Consider the following 22,468-nt stretch of genomic DNA (forward strand, 5'->3'; position numbering starts at 1 on the left):
AGGGTTCCATAAATTACATTTATACATCCTAAATAATAACCCGTGAGAGGCAAACCCACCCCGGACTGAAAAAAATAAAAAAAAATAAATAAAAAATCAAGCCTCAACAGTCTGTCTGGTTTGGAGTTAAAGTGGGCGTTCACCCTAAAAAAAAAATTCTAACATTACAATGAGCTGACCTATGACACGGACATCATGCTGGTCTTTTTTTTTCCGTACATACAGTTTTATCTGTATTTTCTCCCCGGATTCCCCGTGGGAGTGGGCGTTCCTATTCACAGGGTAAGTGATTGACGTTCTTCCGATCGGCGCATACAGCGCGTCGCGACTTGCCGAAAAAAGCCGAACGTCTGTGTGCAGGCGCCGTATAGAGCCGACCCGACGTTCGGTTTCTTTCGGCAAGTCGTGACGCGCTGTATGCACCGGTCGGAAGAACGTCAAATCACTTACCCTGTGAATAGGAACGCCCACTCCCGCGGGAAATCCGGGGAGAAAATGCAGATAAAACGGTATGTATGAAAAAATAAATAAAAAAAGACCAGCATGATGTCCGTGTCACAGGTCAGCTCATTGTAATGTTAGAATTTTTTTTTTAGGGTGAACCCCGCTTTAAGCGTCTATGACCTATATCATATACATTATATGGGTTCATGGTGGTGGAACATCTGTTTTATAACCACTTCAGGACATTGACACTTTGGAAGCGTTGTCACAAGTGGAGTGAAGAGGGTATCCAACAGATGTTCCACCACCATGCACCCTATAAAACTGGACCCACGTAATGTAGATCATATATTATAGGTCATAGGCGCTATGAGAAGAGAAGACCAAGACCCCTTTCACACTGAGGCGGTTTTCAGGCGTTATAGCACCTGAAAACTGCCTCCCATTCATTTCAGTGTGACTTTTCACACTGGGTCGGTGCGCTTGCGGGACATTAAGAAAAGTCCTAGAAGCAGCATCTTTGGCGCGGTTTGGGATCGCTGTATTTAGCGTTCCCAAAACGCTCTGCCCATTAAAATGAATGGACAGTGCCTGAAAAGCACCTCGGAAGTGCCGCAACACGGGTGCTTTTGATGCGTTCTTAGGGAAAAAAACACAGCTTGAAAAGCGTCGCTAAAGTGAGCAGCACTTTACCACTAACGCCCAGCGCTTTGAGTGTGAAAGCAGCCTTAGGGAAACTCTTCCTCCTGTCTGAAGCAGATTGCTGACATCATCTCAGCCTAGGCAAAGGCACTTGATTCCTGTTCAAAGATTGCGTTTTAATGATTACATTTTAAATACAGAACTTTTTGGGGGAAATACCGTAATACACAGCGGTGTCATTTGCTACACACTGATTACTATGAAATGTAGAAACTATAGCAAATGTTTGCATAAATATCCAAGCTGCCGGATTTAGTTGGCATTTCCCCAAGATCCTTTAGTAGCAATACAGAACATTCTAGGTGCTTTTCTAGTGAAAACTTCCTCATTACCTCATCAATCATCTTTCTGGCATTGGCTATGGTGTAATCTCCAGCAAAGAAAACCACCAAGCAGGACTCGTCACTTTTTTTCAGACGCTGTCCCCAAGTGACTGGCACTATGCTCCGGTTACCATCTGTAGAAATGCGCACTGCTTTCAGTTCCTCGGAGTCCGGGAGGGGCACACAATCTTGCACCGCACAGTCACTTGCAAGAAGACTCCAGTTTGTCTCTCCCGACACGGGGGTGAAGTCGTGGATGTTGCTCCAAGTGTTGTTGAAGATGCTCAGCCCCGCATCCTTGAACTGTGCTGCCAGTTCTGGGTAGTAGAACTGGAAACATCCAAACTTCATTCCAGTGGAGGACTCTATGATTGGCTGTGTGGTGCAGCATAAAAATATATCCATTTTCCTGCAGTCTCTAGTGCGGAACTGCTGACAGGCCACAATGCATTTGCAATCTTTACAGTCACGAAAGAACACGCTGCCCTTTACAGGCCCTAAGAAGATGCGGCAGTTTGTACAGTCATCAATAGTGATGGTTGCAGAATGGTCCAGTATATAGATGTTGCAGTTCTCACATTCCTGTATTACAAATTGTTGGCCTGCGACTTTATCTGGCAACCGTCCTACTGTCTGGTCCTTTAAGCCATTAAACATGTAGTCCTTTGGATCTACCTGGAATGCAAAAAGACAAAACACAAAAGTCAGTGAAATGTTATCAGTAACATAATATATCCACAGGACATAGTGGAGCAAACAGCTTTTTCCCTTAGAAGAGAAACAGGCAGGAATTGGGAAAAAAGTTTGTTAAAAATGACTGAAATGCATACTGATCACCTACAGGAGGGTTGTTCCCCTTAGTGTGGAACACTTAGGCCGGGTACACACGAACAAACATGTACGGTGAAACCGGTCCGTCGGACCGTTTTCACCGTACATGCCTGCCAGAGGGCTTCTGTACGATGGTTGTACTAACCATCGTACAGAAGTCCGCGCGTAAACAATACGCGGGGCGTGTCCGCGTCGTCGCCGCGACAATGACGCGGAGACGTGGGCGGGCCTGCCATTTAAAGGCTTCCACGCATGCGTCGAAGTCATTCGACGCATGCGAGGGACGGCGGGCGCCTGGACATGTACGGTAGGTCTGTACTGACGACCGTACATGTCCGAGCGGGCAGGATTCCAGCGGACGGTTTTAAAACACGTCCACGAATATTTGCCCGCTGGGAAAAGGCCCGGCGGGCAAATGTTTGCTGGAATTCGGCCCGCTCGCGCCTACACACGACCGAACATGTATGCTGAAACTGGCCCGCGTACATGTTTGGTCGTGTGTACGGGGCCTTACAGGTCCCGTCTTCCCCCCTTTGATTGGACAGTGAATGGAGAAGCAGTACACTAATAAACTGATCTCTCACTAAGCTGGTCACGCTACTTCTCCTCTTGGTTTGCACAAGGGTGACATCAACTTAAAGTGTTACTAAACCCAGGACCCTGCATTCACTATATCTGGTCTCCCACAGTACACAGAACATGGAAATGCAATTGAAGTAAAACCTTGGATTGCAAGCATAATTTGTTCTGGAAATGTGCCTGTATTCTAAAGCACTTCAAAGAAGTGGCGGACACATCGGACAATTTTGACACATTTTTGGGACCATTGTCATTTTCACAGCAAAAAGTGCTATAAAAATGCATTGTTTACTGTGAAAATGACAATTCCAGTTTGAGAGTTAACCACTAGGGGGCGATGAAGGGGTTAAGCGTGACCTCATATGTTTCTAACTGTAGGGGGGCGGGGCTGGACATGTGACATCATTGATCGCCTTTCCCTATATCAGGGAACAGACGATCAATGACAGCGCCACTGTGAAGAACGGGGAAGGTGTGTTTACACACACCTCTTCCCGTTCTTCAGCTCCTGTGACCGATCGCGGGACTCCGGCGGCGATCAGGTCCGCGGGTCCCGCGGCCTCGGACCGGGTCGCAGGCGCGCACCCGCGACCCACAGCTGGACATTTAACAATCACGTACAGGTACGTGATTGTGCCCAACCATGCCATTCTGCCGACGTATATCGGCGTTAAGCGGTCTTTAAGTGGTTTAACGGAATTTTATTTGGAAAAAAAAAATACACTTTTTTAAATTTAAATAGAAAACAGTAAAGTTAGCCCAAATTTTTGTATATTGTGAAATTGTTACGCCGAGTAAATAGATACCAAACATGTTACTGTTAAAAATTGCGCCCACTCGTTGAATGGCGACAAACAACGGTGCTTAAAAATCTCCAAAAACATCCCTTGTGACAGTAATAGGCAGCGACAGGTACTCTTTATGGAGAGATCTGGGGTCTACAAGACCTCAAATCCCTCCTTTGCCCTTCAAGTATTCAGATCGCCAAAAGCGGCGATTCTGAACAATTTTTTTTTTTCAAATCAGTGCCATTGGCAGCCGAGTAAACCGGAAGAGACATTGTGACGTCGCTTCCATAATTTTACAAATAAGACCCGATCGATGCCGAATCCGGCCACGTTCGTGTGACAGCCTAGCCGAATCGTGGATCAGGTCTCCCGGTGAAGAGCGGCAGACGGTTGGGGAGGGAGCACATCCCCTCCTACTGCTTGGGATAACGGCTGTGCCAGATCGGCTGTTATCACCAGATAGCCGCCCGCCCGCTCTGAAAAAACGGTAACGGCTACACCCCGATACACATCCACTTCCTCAAGCCGACGTACTACAGTGATTTGCGTGAAGTGGTTAAAGTCTATGGGCACAAGTCAGATAGAAATCGTCTTGAAGTAGTACAAGATTCTTTTCTAAAGTCGGAGCAACTCATGAAGACCGCTCATGAAGACCAACATGGGATTTCACATGTCACGCAAATTGGAGTGTCACAGTCCGTATTCCCGCCGCATACGTTCCTGGAATAAGCTCTAAAAGTTTTGGGTGCGGTAGCGGCAGCCAGCTGGATACTGGAACCTATACGATATGTAGACATTCACCAGCACACCAAGGATCAATTACATCACAATGTAGTGTAATGATCACATCACAATGTAGTGCGATGTTTCGGAGCCACGCAGGACCCCTTCATCAGACTTATATCTTTTTATTGATTTTGTATTAATAAAATTTGATATCATTTTTTTATACATTTGCTTATACAATTTGAATTTATCTTGGCCTAACTTGTACCGAGAAAGTCCAATTACCCTTGTTCTTTAAGGAAGTTTGGTTGGGGACCAAGCTCCTCATCCCTATATCTCTATATACCTGGATGATGGTACAAATTTTCCATACTCTTTTTACTACTATTATAGTCATAGAGGCTACATGTATTTCTCTATGCACTACCATGGAGAAATATACATTGTTTAAAATAAATACAAAACAAAAAGATCTCTATAAATCTTAATTATGCTCCAGTTAATGAAGACCTAAGGGTTACGGAGATTATGTGCCACATACAAAAACACCCAAGTTGGCTTGCTAACTGCTTAGGCAGTTTGTATGTTATTTCTTAAAAGTATTCTTATGTTTTATGCACTCGGTCAACAGAGAAAGGCGACATCTGAAAGTGTGTAAACTTGAGGTTTAGACACAAGAAAGCCACTATTGAGCGAGTTTGGTTGCCAACTTCCTTATAGACACTCCGGTTAAATCTATGGGAGCTCTGCAACAGCAGCTCTGTGTTTTGTGCTCAGTTTCAGCTGCCCCGATCGACTTACACAAAGACAACATTCACCAACTCAGAGTTGTGACTAGACCAGAAGCATTCCTTCATAACGGAAGATTATTCAAACATCGGACTAGATGAGATACAACTCTGGGGAAAACAACAATATTCATGGTTTCTGTATATACATCGACCTTTAATGTCTACATCTCAATGTCCTTTGCTAGATGTTCAACACAATACTAAGCATGAATCACACACCTGGATGGAAAAGATGATCTTCAGGAAAGTAAAGTGAAATAAGGAAACCTATAGTCAGCCTTCGGGCTCATTCAGATGGCAGATTACTGCTGTTCTCTGTGCAGAGCCACTGGCAGATGTGTGCCTTGGAACCACATGCAGGCAGCCCATAGAAGTGGATGCACACAGAGAACCGACACGGACACAACTGCATGTGAAAATTTGACATGTGGGCAGGAGCTGGTGCACAGAACTGAACACATCGCCTCTGCACTACATGTTAAATATCCCTGCACATGACAGAGCAAGAAATGATTCTAAGGCCATTAGGCCTCATTCACCCTTGTACAACTCCTCATACCACCCCATATTTCCCTATGAGTATTATTCATACCTGTGTGACTTCAAAGTACTTCCTGCACTACTTTGGCCCGACTTTCATGCTACTTGAGGTTCATACACCTCCTCAAAAGTCTCATGAAAGTGGCACCTGAATTTTACAGATGTAATTTTGATGCAAATTTGAATGAGTGCAACTTGTACAGAACCAAAAAAGTTTTAGGTTTCTTTATTTTCTAACAAATTCAAAATTTTCATTACAATTGGAATTCGAATTGATTGGAAATTGATCCACTAATTCGAATTCTGTGTGATAAATAGCTGGTTGTTAAGGAGCGAACTGGGAAGCCGGCCGTTGCATCCTTAACAACCAATGGTTTCCCCACTGACAGCTGAATGTAAAAAACGGCATGGAGTCCACCCCCACATGCATACCAGACCCTTGTTCGAGCATGCAGCCCAGCAGGTCAGGAGGGGTGAGCACCTACCTCCCCCTCCTTAACAATACCAAGCCTTATGCCCTCAACATGGAGGGGGGTCTGTGGTAGGCATGCCCCCTTTCACATCAGCAATGCGGCGGGCGGAATGTACGACAATGGATCTACACCGGGGGATTTATTTTTATAAAAGAAATTGTTAAAAACTTGTGTACGGTCTTCACTCGCCTTTTAGGTGAATAGGGAGGGATTAGGGGTCCCTCTTGTTAAAGTGGGCTTCCAGATTCCGATAAACCCCCACCCAAAGACTCCCACAACCACCGAACAGGGGACCCCAAGGTGCTTTGGGGTGGGGGCAGAGCCCCCCCCATGTTAAAGGCATGTGGACTGGTATGGTTCAGGAGGGGGGGGGGCGCTTGCTCATTCCCCCACCTTTCTTGACTTGCCGTGCTGCATGCTTGGACAAGGATCTGGTATGAATTTTGGCATGGGGTTCCCCCTACAAAACTCATACCAGACCCAAAAGTTTTTTTTTTTTATTGCCGGTATTTTTTTTTATTTTTTTTACATTTAGCTATTAATGGAGAAGCTCGCTGACAGCTGATGACGCGTTGGTTGTTAAAGACACGGTGGCAGGCTTCCCATCCCACTTCTAAACAGCCATCTATTTTGTCACATTCTTCACTGGATCAATTTTGACCGATTTGAATTGCAATCATTCTAAATATTTGGAATTTGTTGGAAAAGAAGGAAACCTAATGATTTTTTCCATTCTGCACAAATCATACTCATGCAAAGTCGCATCTAAGTCACAGCAATGTCCCATCAAGTCGCAATGGAAATCACACCATTTTTAAAGTTGCACAAGTGTATTTTAACAAAAATTGGGTAATATACTGCATGTGTGTACTAAAATTAAGCACCTTTCGGGGTGGGGGGGGGGGTCAGTGGAGTGGATACCCGTATTTTACATGTACCCTGTCAACACTTCCATTAGACAGGGCTCTGGAGAATTACATCAGAAGCGCTGTCCCCCTCTGTGATGCAATTGACTATATGCTTCAGTCTAATTCTCTCCCTGCTAACTTAATGCTGTGGGTTAGAGGTAACAGGTGTTCATGTGTGATTCATCTCTCTCTGTAAAGACTGTTCATATGTTAAATAAGGCTAGCTTTTGAAAGGCCTTTAATTGTGTGACAACGCTGTCTACAACCTAGTGATTCTCAGAGGTGTTAATAGGTGTCAAACTGGATGCAGACGAAACGTCTGCTTAGGAAACTCAGTGTGTGAAGGTGGTTTGTTGTTATGCTGTTTAAGGAATGTGCAGTGATTAGACATGATAATTGTCGGTCGGTGCCGACCTGTGTAGAATGTTTTAGTAATTAGCCTTAGTGTGTGATTAGGGGGGGGGTGGAGATTTCATTGTTGCTTCAATGTCTTGGACTGTATAAAAAGCTGAGAAGAAAACCATTAAAGTCTGTGTTGTTCCAGCAGTAAGCTTGTCTCATGTGTGGCTTTCTGGGCAACTCCAGGAATATCCCTCCTCGTGGAATATTGGGGTGATTTTCGTTATGGGAAGAAGGGAACGTTGACGGGGATATCATTGTAATACCGTCACACCCTCCTTCTCGATTCCCTTCTGCCGGGCCAGTAAAAAGGGAGCAGTGTGCTTTGCGCATGCACAGTAGGGACCTGGTCGCGGAGTCGAAAGGCTATACTGACAGGTTTCCTTACCCGCAATAGCGGCGGCAGCAGCACCCAACCAGCCGATGGAAACATCAGCTGCGGTGCCAACATCGCTGGACTCCAGGACAGGTAATGTAAAGTATGTGTAGCTGCTGACTTAAAATTTTTAAAGGGACGGGCCTCAGCTTTAATAAAACATGTATGCCAATATCATGGGTCATAAAAAGTTTAACTACCAAAATTTTTTTTCCCAGGGTCTCTACTTTTAGAAAATACATAATGGTTGAGGGTTTTAACTAATCACCCACCCACCCCCCCCCCCCTCAAAAAAAAAAAAAAAAAAAAAAATACTGCATTTTTAACGTGTGCAAAAAAATGGCTCCAGGACTAAAGATGGTTCCCCTTTTCATTGCAGAAAAATGAAATGATTATTTCTGTATTACTGTAAAATGTCCAATACTACCCCTTTAAAACAGGACCATGCATCCTCACAGCATGATGGCTGATAAATTCAATTGCACAACAGTAACACATGTCAAAAGGACAGACCAGTTATGCAATTATTTCAGGGATAAAAGATCTACTAAATGCTCCTGCGCGACAACCTAATCAAGTACCAAATTCATTTTACACTAGCCCAAAAAAGGAAAACTTTCCATAACAGAAGCAGTGCTGTCAACCCAGAAAGCAGTGGGCAGAGCGACTAGGTGCGATTTGACAATCTATAGGGTGGCAATGGTGCCCCAAATTCAAAAGCAGTGCAGCTTTGTTGTCCCCCCTCCCCCCCATCACAGAAATCTTCATTAGGTGGACTTCACTGGTAGAATCAACTGGTGTTTGTGGGACTTTGCAAGGGGACTATGAGGAAATCAAAGTATAATCTACAGCAATTGAAGATATAGTTTCTATTGCATTTCTTCTGCAAGGAAGCCTTTCACTATCTTCAAAAACAGCCCATGTAGATTATGCAGTGCTTTCCTGGTCAGTAGCAGGGTCTGTGTTGATTTTAGGGTCAGGGATGGGGAGCAGTTAGGTCTTCAAGTTCTGTTTTCAACACACCAAAGCAATTAACAAAGACCATGTTAAATAAGTAACTTTGCTTGGTATGATTATCTTGTTAGGAATAGGGTAGTGTAGTGAAGAATGGGGTATGACAAAGCACGACTTCCTCAGCTGAAGTCACAATTTGCATAGACGGACTGCTAATCGAAAAAGTTACATGCAGACAAGGTGTCTGCTTTGTAGTCTGCCAACTATTAGGCTTCATTTCCACTGGCGTTTTTACAGCCACTTTTCTGAGCGTTTTTTACAGCTTAAAAACGCCTGTCCATGTTATTCTATGGCATCATGCCCACATAGACGTTTTTGAGCTGCAAATGGCATAGGCGTTTTTGAGCTGTAAAAAAAACGCAGGACCAGGGCGTTCTTAAGCTCCAGAGTAGAGCTGTAAAAACGCCAGACGTTAAAAAACGCTCAAAAACGCGCAAAAACGCTCAAAAACGCGCAAAAACGCTCAAAAACATGGACAGGCGTTTTTACAAAATAAACATGGACAGGCGTTTTTAAGCTGTAAAAAAGCCTAACAACAGTGGCTGTAAAAACGCCAGTGGAAATGAAGCCTAAAAGTCTCCATTGGTTTGCTTTCAAGTGGAACTAAAGTCTCTCGGAAAGAAACCTACAAAGAAGCCAAGATGAGACACGAGATACTCCAAACATCTTTTTCCAGAAAAACCTTTGTGCAATGCACACCCTGGCTCATTCTCAGCATGTGTAGAGCGATTTGACAGGGACAATTTATCTCCTGTGTACGTGCACGGGAGTGACATCATCAGCCGCCCAAAGGTTTGAAGAGTATCACGGGACCAGGAAAAAGCATCAGAGGTGATGGCAGCTGTGTCAGATGGAGCTGCATCTTCAGCCTTGACTTGTCACCACCGGAGAATGGTACACAGAGGGATGAGTGTCATAATATGCATGAGTCCCTCACTGTCCGTGCAATATAGTTCTCCGTTAAGCCCCTTTCACACTGAGGCGTCTGCAGCATCGGCGGTACCGTCGCATTTGCGGGGGTATTCGGTCGCTAGTGGGGCGCATTTAACCCCCGCTAGCGGACGAAAAAGGGTTAAAACCACCTGCAAAGCACTACTGATTTCAATGGGCAGGAGCGGTATACACACCGCTCCAAAGATGCTGCTAGCAGGACTTTTTTTAAACAAAGAGTGACAATTAAAAATAAAAAATTGCAATCAAGAAAATCAAAATAAGCATATATTGATTGGTTTGGGCAAAAGTTAATTCGTCTACAAACTAGGGGATAGATTTAGGGACTTTTTATTGTTTTTACTAGTAATGGCTGCCATTTTTAGCGGGACTGCGAGATTTCAGCGGACAAATCTGACCCCATTGGGTCATGTCAGAGATCACTGTTCCTGATCCCGGTGAACAGTGGATCTCTCTCAAGTCTCCTTTCAGAACAGTTCTGCCTCTTCTGTTCTGCAATCATGGGTCGCCGGCAGACATCGAGTCCGCCCGACCCGCATGCTCGCGCAGCCGCCATACAGGTACGATGATTTGCGTAGGAGAGCCGACCTGGTTGCCGACGGCAAGTGGTTAAAGCATAACGAAACCCATCAATTTAACAGGTTTAAAAAATAAAATAAATGTCGCATTGATTGTGCTCTCAACCAAACCGTCAAACCATCAAACAGCTAGTGTCATAACTGATCACATGTGCAGCACCATGACAGTCACAGATCAAACAGAGGCAAAGATGGCAGCTTCCTTGTCTGAAAAGGAGAGGAGGGTTTAGTTCCACTTGAATTTTCAACTCTCACATCTAAACTCTGAGAGGCATACATCCAAATGACCATCAGTGGGAAATCCATGCTTTACAGTGGCTTTTTTTACATTTTTGTGTTAGTTTTACATAAGGTGTGTTGTCCCATCAGCATGTTGTAATTACAGTATAATAAACATCTGCACGGACAAGCACTAAAATGACTCCACAACCAAATGCTACTGTTCAAATGTATTCTCCTTTCAGCATATTTGTAATTGGTATTTATGACACCCTAATTGCCTACAGTAAAATGTACCTAGAGAAAATGATAATTACTCACGACAAATGCCTGGTATTTTCATGTCATTATTACAATGCAAGCTATTTTATTGTAGTCATTCTTGTTTTTTTACAACCCTACAGTATCTTTTTTTTAAAAGCAAGTTTGTATAAATGTAATTGTATTTGTACGATATGGTTACATAAATGTGAATAAAATACAAGAAGCTTACATTACAGGAAATGTTACCATTCAAAATAAGAACATAAAAGCATAATAAAACTAGTGTTTGAGTACAACTCTCTGAGGTTCTTGGAGCGAATGTCAAGAGGTTTTAATGGATTTTATGAACTAAAAATAACATTTTGTTTCGTTATTAAACTGCACCAGTGGAAGACACCGATTCTGAAAAGTTTATGATGTCTTTTCATAACAGCTTAACCAACAATAAAAATGTTACACAAGTCCCTATGGTTTTTGAGCAAACAGTTTTGGTCAATTACAAAAGCCATAATACATTATGCAATTCTGGAATGATGAAATTCAGTCTTGCTGAGCGGATTACATTGGGTCCACTTGCTGACAATCCACAAGCTATTCCTTGAATGTTAAAAAAACACAAAAAACAAATAGCAAAAAGGTACCAGTACATGGACAACTTCAACTGCAAGAAAGACAATGCTGGACTCAATGGAATATTAAAGTGTTCGTGAACCCATTTTTATTAGTCTATGCCAGCTCCTCTATTAGAGACTGGCATAGCACACTACGTAAGTGGTTTTTAAAAAAAACAAGTGTTCTAAATACCGATTCTGAGCTGTCTTCAGGCCAGCCACATGACCTGTGGCCGCTTTCCAGCTCCGATGGATGTCTTCTGCAGGAGGAGCCGTGATCTTCTTCTGGGGAGATCATGTAGTTGCTCGTCTCCTTCTGCAGAAGCTCTGTCTCGTAGCTGTAAAGCAGCCACAAGTCACGTGACTGGCCTGAAGACAGCTCAAAAATCGGTATTTAGAACACTACAGCTACGGTATTTAGAACACTCATTTTTTTAAAACCACTTACATAGTGTGCTATGCTTGTTGTGCACTCCTGTGATCCATTTTCAGCCGACAGTGGGCAAAAGCCCGTTGTCGCTGACATCACTCAGCCAGTCCAGGCTTGGGAAAAAGATCTTGACCATATGGTTGAGATCTACCCAGATGCCTGGATTGGCACCTGGCTCAGCCTCTCAGTGATTCGCTGAGAGCCTGAACCAGCCCCTTGTGTCCCCTCCACAGCCCAGCGATCCAGCGAGTGCTGGAGGAGAGAGGAGAGAGCAGAGAGTCAGTGACTGACAGTCACAGCTCTGCTCAGAGTGGAGGGAGGAGAACTGAGCGATCAGCAGTGTTTGATCGCTCAGTTTTCACTGCAGAGCCTGCGGGTGACAGATGCATCGGATCAATGCTGCACCCCCCTAGGTGAGCATAAATGTTTTTATTTTTTTTTAAATCCCAAACTTCTCTTTTAAATTATACGTGTACAATGAACACAAAATTAATTATCCTATTATTAAAGCCCTACTATCCCTATCAAAACACCCTTTAGTTATACAATCCTAAATGGAAAATAAATGAGGAACCCAGCTGACCAAAAATCTAAAACTCCCTCATCCTTCCGATATGCTAGTTGGATAAGTAGCCATACTGGCCAATAGAAAGTCTTGGAACATGAAAATGTGGAGCCAAGCTCCACTTTTTCAGGTAACCCCTACTTACGAGTTCTTTTATCATATGCTGTCAACCAGTCAAATTTACGTTAAAAGAAACATGACAGAATAGAATTATGGGAACGAACAATGGTGACTTGTTTTGAACATGAAATTCCATGCCCGTCATCATTATCCTGCCTTTATTACCTGGTAGGTCTCTAACTTGGAACAAGCACGTGCAATTTGGGAGATTAAACATGCACATGGCACGTCCTGAGAGAGTTACTAACAGGAAAGTAATAAAGGACAGCTTCACATATCATTCCTATAGTTTCCCTTTGAAGTGGAACTAAACCCTCTCATCAAGTTAGCTGCCATCTTAGCCTCTGCTTGATCTGCAACTGCCATGATGCTGCACATGTGATCAGTGACAGTGTTTCTCAGCTCCAGTCCTCAAGGCGCACCAACAGGTCATATTTTCAGGATTTCCCTCAGTTGAAACGGCTGTGGTAGTTACTAAGGCTGGGTTCACACTACTACACTACTTTCATCCTACTTTGCTCTGCTACATTGGTCCTACATTTATCCTACATTGGTCCTACATCCATCCTACTTTCATGAACAGGATACTACTTTGGTCCGACTTCAATGATATTCAATGGGCCTGAAAGTAGTGTAGTAGTGTGAACCCAGCCTGAGGCTGGGTTCACACTACTACACTACTTTCATCCTACTTTGCTCTGCTACATTAGTCCTACATTGGTCCTACATCCATCCTACTTTCATGAACAGGATACTACTTTGGTCCGACTTCAATGATATTCAATGGGCCTGAAAGTAGTGTAGTAGTGTGAACCCAGCCTGAGGCTGGGTTCACACTACTACACTACTTTCATCCTACTTTGCTCTGCTACATCGGTCCTACATTTATCCTACATTGGTCCTACATCCATCCTACTTTCATGAACAGGATACTACTTTGGTCCGACTTCAATGATATTCAATGGGCCTGAAGTAGGATCAATGTAGGACCAAAAGTAGTACAGGGAGCATTTTCAAAGTCGGACCGACTTGTGTAGGACGCTACAAGACGCTCTCATAGGGAAACATTGAACACAGAGCAAAGTAGGATGAAAGTAGTGTAGTAGTGTGAACCCAGCCTCAGGCTGGGTTCACACTACTACACTACTTTCATCCTACTTTGCTCTGCTACATTGGTCCTACATTTATCCTACATTGGTCCTACATCCATCCTACTTTCATGAACAGGATACTACTTTGGTCCGACTTCAATGATATTCAATGGGCCTGAAAGTAGTGTAGTAGTGTGAACCCAGCCTGAGGCTGGGTTCACACTACTTTCATCCTACTTTGCTCTGCTACATTAGTCCTACATTGGTCCTACATCCATCCTACTTTCATGAACAGGATACTACTTTGGTCCGACTTCAATGATATTCAATGGGCCTGAAAGTAGTGTAGTAGTGTGAACCCAGCCTGAGGCTGGGTTCACACTACTACACTACTTTCATCCTACTTTGCTCTGCTACATCGGTCCTACATTTATCCTACATTGGTCCTACATCCATCCTACTTTCATGAACAGGATACTACTTTGGTCCGACTTCAATGATATTCAATGGGCCTGAAAGTAGTGTAGTAGTGTGAACCCAGCCTGAGGCTGGGTTCACACTACTACACTACTTTCATCCTACTTTGCTCTGCTACATTAGTCCTACATTGGTCCTACATCCATCCTACTTTCATGAACAGGATACTACTTTGGTCCGACTTCAATGATATTCAATGGGCCTGAAAGTAGTGTAGTAGTGTGAACCCAGCCTGAGGCTGGGTTCACACTACTACACTACTTTCATCCTACTTTGCTCTGCTACATCGGTCCTACATTTATCCTACATTGGTCCTACATCCATCCTACTTTCATGAACAGGATACTACTTTGGTCCGACTTCAATGATATTCAATGGGCCTGAAGTAGGATCAATGTAGGACCAAAAGTAGTACAGGGAGCATTTTCAAAGTCGGACCGACTTGTGTAGGACACTACAAGACGCTCTCATAGGGAAACATTGAACACAGAGCAAAGTAGGATGAAAGTAGTGTAGTAGTGTGAACCCAGCCTCAGGCTGGGTTCACACTACTACACTACTTTCATCCTACTTTGCTCTGCTACATTGGTCCTACATTTATCCTACATTGGTCCTACATCCATCCTACTTTCATGAACAGGATACTACTTTGGTCCGACTTCAATGATATTCAATGGGCCTGAAGTAGGATCAATGTAGGACCAAAAGTAGTACAGGGAGCATTTTCAAAGTCGGACCAACTTGTGTAGGACGCTACAAGACGCTCTCATAGGGAAACATTGAACACAGAGCAAAGTAGGATGAAAGTAGTGTAGTAGTGTGAACCCAGCCTCAGGCAGTGAAACTGATGAAATCACCTGTGCAAAATAATGAAAAGCCTGGAAACATGACCTGTTGGGGCGCCTTGAGGACTGGAGTTATGACACCAGCCAATTGATGGTTTGACAGTTTGATTCAAAGTGCAACCAATGAGACTTGCTGGAATGTAACAATTTTTATATATATAAAATGAGAGAAGAGGGAGTGTCCATGACAGGAAGTGAGCAGGAACCAAAGGGTCTGAGCCAGAGGTGGTGGAACTGAGTTCCCCCTGAAAAAAAAAAAGAGCCATATATATATAAAAGAATGAGAGAAGAGGGAGTGTCCATGGCAGGAAGTGAGCAGTACAGATGTTGGTCAATAATTCTTCCATCATAGGACTACAGTCATCACAATTTAAAACAAAAATAATTCCGTTCTGCATTCTTTTAAAGCAGCTACTTTACAGATTGCAGTTATGAATCACCTTTAAAAGCCTAAGTAACAAAAAAAATAAATAAAAAAAACAGCACAATGTGTCCCTTGGGTTTCCAACGCCTGCTCCCCTTGAAATTGTTATCCTCAAACCCCACCCCCATCACGGTAATCTTCTAGAACAAGGGTCTCAAACTGGCAGCCCTCCAGCTGTTGCGGAACTACAAGTCCCATCATGCCTCTGCCTGTGGGAGTCATGCTTGTAACGGTCAGCCTTGCAATGCCTCATGGGACTTGTAGTTTTGCAACAGCTGGAGGACCGCCAGTTTGAGACCCTTGTTCTAGAGAAACAGGGGTTAAAAGAGCTGAGGGAGTTGCGATGGGCGCCGACTATGCCCGCACTTTTCTCCCACACCCTCCATTCATAGTAGCCATACCACAGATTCTATGAATGAAACGTGATCTATGAATGGAGGAGGCAGACCTTTTAATCAAATCGACCATCCTCCATTCATAGAAGCTGTAGAAGTCCACGCTTTCCTATGGTTAGCCATCTGAGGGTGAACACTAAGGCCCCTTTCACACTGGGAACTGGGGCCCTTGATGGCGGTAAAGCAACGCTATTCGCCCGGTTTTACCCCCCCCCCCACTAGTGGCCAAGAAAGGGTTAAAACCGCCCGCAATGCACCTCTGCATTGCCGGCGGTATAGCTGCAGTGTCCCATTGATTTCAATGGGCAGGAGTGGTGAAGGAGCGGTATACACACCACTATTTCACCGCTCCAAAGATGCAGCTAGCGGGACTTTTTTTTCCCTCCTGCCAGCGCACCGCTCCAGTGTGAAAGCCCTCGGGCTTTCACACTGGAGAAACAGCAGCCACTGTTTTAGGACAGTTTTCAGGCTCTATTTTTAGCGCAATAGTGCCTGCAAACCGGCCCAGTGTGAAAGGGGTCCAAGGCCACACTGGGGCGGGAGGTGCGGTGGCGGTAAAGCGTCGCTATTTTTAGTGGTGCTTTATTGCTAATTTCGTGTCGCTATTCGGCCACTAGCAGGGCGGTTTTACCCCCACTAGTGGCCAAGACAGGGTTAAAAGAGGCGCATTGCCAGTGGTATAGCCGCGCTGTCCAATTGATTTCAATTTGCAGGAGTGGTGGAGGAGCGGCACACACACCGCTCTTTCACCGCTCCAAAGATGTAGCTAGCAGGACTCCCCCCCCCCCCCCGTCCTGCTAGCGCACCGCTCCAGTGTGAAAGCCCTCGGGCTTTCACACTGGAGAAACAGCAGCAGCTGTTTGGGGTCGGTTTGCAGCCACAATTATTAGCGCAACAGCGCCTTCAAACTGCTCCAGTGTAAAAGGGGTCAAACCAGGATTCCAGGAAGTGAAGGTTGTTCAATTGTGCATATGACTTGCTGCTACAAAACTAATATAAAAAGTTAAAAACAATCTGAAATTACGATTTTTGCTTGGAATTCTGCTTTAAAGTGCGTTACCCCAACATTTCATATTTCTGGTATGTGCCTGTTGTACTATGTACTTGTGATAAAAAGTATCCTTTTCTCCTTTTGTTGTTTCCTTTGTGTGAAATACTTGGTGATCCTGCTAGTCTCCCTGTTTTTCCCATTTTAAAACGACCTCGCTAGGCATGGAGGCACATTCATCCCAGAATGATCAATTTTCTTCTGTGCATTCTACTTGAGAGTACCGCCTGCCTGTACCCCATTGGTCAGGCAAACACCCCCCTGCACAGCTCATTACTGGAAAAATCAGTGTACTGCTCTGTTTATTTATAACATTCTGTATACACACACGTATATCACCCAGGAATTACTTCTAAGCAATACTAATTATTCTTAATATATATATATATATATATATATATATATATATATATATATATATATATATATATATATATATATATATATATATATATATATATATATATATATATATATATATATATATATATATAAAAAAAATAGAGCGCAGCGAACCTTTGTCCTTTGCAGAAATATAACAGGATATGACTAGTGAGCGTTTAAGTCACTAAATATTCACTTCAGTATTCTGGGAGGAACAATCTTTTTAAAAGCAGAACTGTAAAATGTAGCAACTAATCTTCCTGGAATCTAAAATAAGAAAGAAGTCCGTGGGTCTTTGTGTAGTCCGACGCCTAAAAAGAGTTAGAAGAAAGCACACATACTTCAGAATTTATATCTATCTATCACACACATATACATCCCTCAAATTTTCCCTGCGCCTACTCGTCAATGGCTCCCGCTGCTGCCAAAAGGCAATCAGAAGTGTGAGTCCCCAGAGAGGCTCTTCTGGACATCGCTGGTCTGAGTGGAGAATAAGGCAAGTATTAGGGTGGTCTGCTGCACACAGAAGATATTTTTACCTTCATGCATAGAATGCATGAAGGCAAAAGACACCGTGCCTTTAAACTCTGTTTCACCGACACCGGAAAGTACTGGCAACACCATACTTGCAGAGTTGTGAGGATGAAGAACTGCACCTGCAGAAGAGAAGGGATCCAGTCTTTTTCTCTCCCCTTTCTTCTCCCTCCGTCCATTCAAAAAAAAGCCTTGCATCTGTTGAAGGCATTCTGATAATGGACAAGGGTAGATCCTGTTTATCTGCCCATACTCTTCTCTTCTCTTGTCACTGAATGCCTTTAACAGATACAAGGCCTTTTGTGAATGGATGAGGAGAGAGGAAATGGAGGGCAGATGATAGAATCCATCACTGTTGAGGCTGCAGCTCTCCACCCCTGCAGTGCCAGAAGTATAGTGATGCCTGTATGCTAGGGCATCAGTGAAACTACAAGTATGTATCGGCACAGCAGGGATCCAGATCTTATATTATTAGGGGTATTATGTTTTAGGGGGCACATGTCAAAATGGTTTGTCTCAAACCTCTGTCACTTTTGCTGGACAGCTTGATCTGTTCAAGGATGTAAAAAAAAAACAACACATGTACTGGCCAGATCAGAAGGTGGAAGAAAAAAAAATGAATAAAAAATAGTGTGGTTTTGTTACAGTGACAAGCACTCCATTGTTCCCAATAAAAAAAGGACATCAGAAATGAAGCATGCCCAGTCTCCCCTTCCAGCAAGGAAACGGTCTCGCTGGCTAAGCAAGGAGGGGTATGATTTCCTAGACTGGCATAGAATCTTGGTGATCCTGATACAACGTAAAGATTGCCTGTATGATACGGTTCTTATAGACGACAGCTGAATCACATGGACAAAACTGGCATTTTGTACTAAAGCTACCTTTAGCTAAAAGCTCTACACAATTTTAAATAGAAATATTTTCAAGGAGAAACTTTCAACATCTGTAACCATCCATAAAAATCACAGAAAAAGGACATTTATATCATTTCTACCTTCATAAGACCCCTTTCACACTGGAGGCGTTTTTCAGGCTAAAGCACATGAAAAACGCCTCCAGTGTGAAAGGGGTCTTGTATACAAACATAAAAGTAACACTTTTTCAAGTTTTGGATAGAGTATGGAACAGTTAACCAAAACCTCCTCTGCATAAATTTGCCTTCACCAACAAGAGAAAATCTCTTTAAAAAAAAAAGTGAAGAAAATGCCCTCCTCTACAGTTCATAATCAAAAAATGTGCCTACATGGGAAGACCCAAAGGCACCACATCCCTGTAACTCGCATTAAAGAACAATTACACAACAAATAGTACTTTTACCATGCCAAAAAGATTCTGAACAGATCACATATAGAATAGGAAAACTTTGCATTTTCTCTAATGAACACAATGTTTTTATATATGTGATCTGTTCAGATTCTGTTTGGCACAGTAAAAGTCCCTTTTGTTATGTATGAAGAAATAGGTAGAGGGCGCTAGACCACTCAGTGATAAGTAAATATAGTGATCCTGTGGAAGAAAATATGTATTAATATTAAATACAAAATCTGCGATAAATTTAATTATAAAGTTTCAAAAAAATGTCTCTATGTCATGACCACATGACATTATAGTCCCAAATCTTGTGAATAATGTGTAACAACAAAGTACACAAAACGTGAAAGAAATTCTTCTTAGTTGATATAATCTTGCTTTTTAGTGAAAAAAAGGAAAATGCCACCACCACATTCCAGTCTTCTTAACCACCCAATATCTGTGCTGATGAGAAAAGGATGCTCTTACCAGAAGAGGTAGACTACTTTAGTTAAAAAGTTAGTCAATTGAGCCTATGCAGGATTGTGCCTGCATACACAGCGGACAGAAAGCAGATAATAGCCTCATCCCAGGACGTCCCAGTTAGGATATGCAAAAAAACAATGGAGGTGCCAATAGTGTAATACTGATAAAAATGTATTAAAAATACAAGGTAGAAAAAATATAAAACAAACAGCCGAAATGGCCTCTTACTGTAGGGGTGCCTACCCGGCACTGGGGCTGCGAGCCTGTCACCGCTACCTTGCGGTACGATAGGTGTGTGGGTCGTTTCAGTAGAAATGCTACCCCCGTAGCATAGCTTGGCGTCCCAGCTAACAGCTCCACGAGCAGGGAAAGGCACGTCACGTGATCGGGTCCGCCTCCGACGTACGTTTCGTTGGATAGAACGTCTTCAGGGGGTTTTCTTCCACAGGATCACTATATTTACTTATCACTGAGTGGTCTAGCACCCTCTACCTATTTCTTCATATATTACAATCAGTATTGTTTATGAGGTGCAGCTTATTTTGTATTTTATATCTATTTAATTATACTTATGCCGCTGAATTTCACTCTTTTCCCTTTTGTTATGTAGTTGTCCTTTTCTACAATTGTCATTAGAATGTCCGCACTGAAAGATTTCTATTCTAATGCTGTTCTGGTGACACTTAAAGAGGACCTCCTCCCCCTCCTCCTCCTCTTTATATAAAGAGGACCTCCTCCTCTTTATATAAAAACGCCATCATTGCCTCATTTCTTTGTGTTCCCGTATGCTAATGCTCCGTTCCATCTCCTTATAAGACCTTAAAACAAGAAATGTCATCAGTGGGCAGGATCTTCTTCTGTGCCGGCCCACCAGTGACATCAGCGCTAGATCTTCTTTACACTCTGAATGAGATCTGGTGCAGTTTGATATTTTTTATACATTGCCAAGGCTTCAGCAACATGTGCACCATTAAGCTACTTGACTCACAAGTAGCTGCAGCCATGGCAATGTATAAAAAATAAATAAAAAATACCTGAAATCTTGCATTTTACACAAGATCTACCTAGAAGACACTGTTGACTTAGCCTTCCCAGGGCTAGGTCACCAGTGTCCATTGGTACTGAAGACATAGCGCTCCTCGGGGGCAGCTGAAAGGCACTGGTGATGTAGCCTTCACAGGGGGGGGGGGGCAGCTACAAGGCAACTGCGACGTAGCCTTTCTGGGGGGGGGGGAAGCTACGAGGCAACTGTGATGTAGCCTTCCCGGGGGGGGGCAGCTACGAGGCAACTGCGACGTAGCCTTCCCGGGGGGGCAGCTACGAGGCAACTGCGCGTAGCCTTCCCGGGGGGGGGGCAGCTACGAGGCAACTGCGACGTAGCCTTCCCGGGGGGGGGGGGGCGGCAGCTACGAGGCAACTGCAACGTAGCCTCCCGGGGGGGGGGGGCAGCTGCAAGGCAACTGACGTAGCCTTCCCTGGGGGGGGGCAGCTGCAAGGCAACTGACGTAGCCTTCCCTGGGGGGGGGCAGCTGCAAGGCAACTGTGACGTAGCCTTCCCGGGGGGGGGGGGCAGCTGCAAGGCAACTGTGACGTAGCCTTCCCTAGGGGAGGGGCAGCTGCAAGGCAACTGTGACGTAGCCTTCCCTAGGGGGGGGCAGCTGCAAGACAACTGTGACCTAGCCTTCCCTAGGGGAGGGGCAGCTGCAAGGCAACTGTGACGTAGCCTTCCCTGAGGGCAGCTACAAGAGACTAGTGACAGACACTTCCTACAGGGCAGCTGAAAGAATTGGTGATGTCACCATCACCCAAAAAACAAACAAACAGGAAGATGAATGAATGAAATCATGGAATGTGTTTGATATCATCCTGCGTGTTACATTCCCCTGCCCTTTTTTCAGTAACACTGGAAAGATCTGTGTTAACATTTCCCTCACTTCCCTGATGACGTGGTCACAAGTATAGTAAACATCCCTAATAGGGACACAAACAGCAATACAAACCTAACAGGGGCTCTATACCCTCTCCACTATACCCATATATTATGAAAGAAAAGGAGTGGGCTTTAGATACACTGACACTTATGACAGATTTGAGGATAAGCATTAGAAGCACATAGGTGAAGACACTTCCCATACAATGGTGCACTGTGTGTCTTCCTAACCTGGAGTGATCAGGACACACCTAGAAATCTGGGTACACCTAGGCAGGGTAGAGCACCAGTCAGGGGCACACAGGAAGGTCTGATCCTCCAGGATGTACACATTCAATCAGAGCACAGCCTATACATAATCTCAGCTAGAACACCAATCACAGCGCTCACCTTCTCCCTCTTGTCCCAGCTGTACTGCTTGCTCTCCTGCCCCTCCTCAGGTTGCGGTTGCTCTGTGGGTCCCGAGTCCTTGGCGCTTCCCTTCCTCTTGGCTTTCTTAGAGAAGGCACAACCCATGTCTAAGCAGCAGGGTGCTGACACTAGGTGTTCAAATCACACGGGGAGCAAGGGAACCTAAAGCTGCAGCTCCCGCTAGTACTACACACTCAACACGCACGCGCAGCGCGCCCTTGACAGACTCAAAGTAGTTGCGCGGTCACGTGACAATGCCAATGCAGCTGCCCAGCAACAGAACTGTTTCTTGACGTCAGGGGCAGCCGTGCGCGTTCACAATCCGCCCCTCCTCAACTTCCGGTCTCTGGCTTTTTTTTTTTCATTGCACAGCTTTATTGGTAGTAAGAGAATTGTCGTTAGCTGCTTACCAGTGCTTAGATGTGGGGGGCTTAGTTTTTTATTTGGATAGTTTTCCTTCTCTGTCTTCTTTTTGTGCTTTAAATATTTTTTTTTAAATATAAACAATTAATGCACATATA

At 44.0% G+C, this 22,468-nt stretch overlaps 1 protein-coding gene across 1 annotated transcript in view; it reads right to left on the reverse strand.

Annotated features, from left to right (window-relative positions):
- The window catches only part of RP2 (RP2 activator of ARL3 GTPase), a 32,017-nt gene extending 9,753 nt beyond the window's left edge, over nt 1-22,264 (reverse strand). The window contains exons 1-2 of the mRNA XM_040336294.1: nt 21,927-22,264; nt 1,479-2,144 (exon numbers count right to left, since the gene is read on the reverse strand). Of these exons, the coding sequence (XP_040192228.1) occupies nt 1,479-2,144; nt 21,927-22,052 (792 nt within the window). The 5' untranslated portion in view covers nt 22,053-22,264. The remainder of the gene's footprint in view (nt 1-1,478; nt 2,145-21,926) is intronic.
- Between the last annotated feature and the right edge of the window lie 204 nt (nt 22,265-22,468).

This window comes from Rana temporaria, chromosome 2 (genome assembly GCF_905171775.1).
Source record: "Rana temporaria chromosome 2, aRanTem1.1, whole genome shotgun sequence".
NCBI classification, from domain to species: Eukaryota; Metazoa; Chordata; class Amphibia; order Anura; family Ranidae; genus Rana; species Rana temporaria.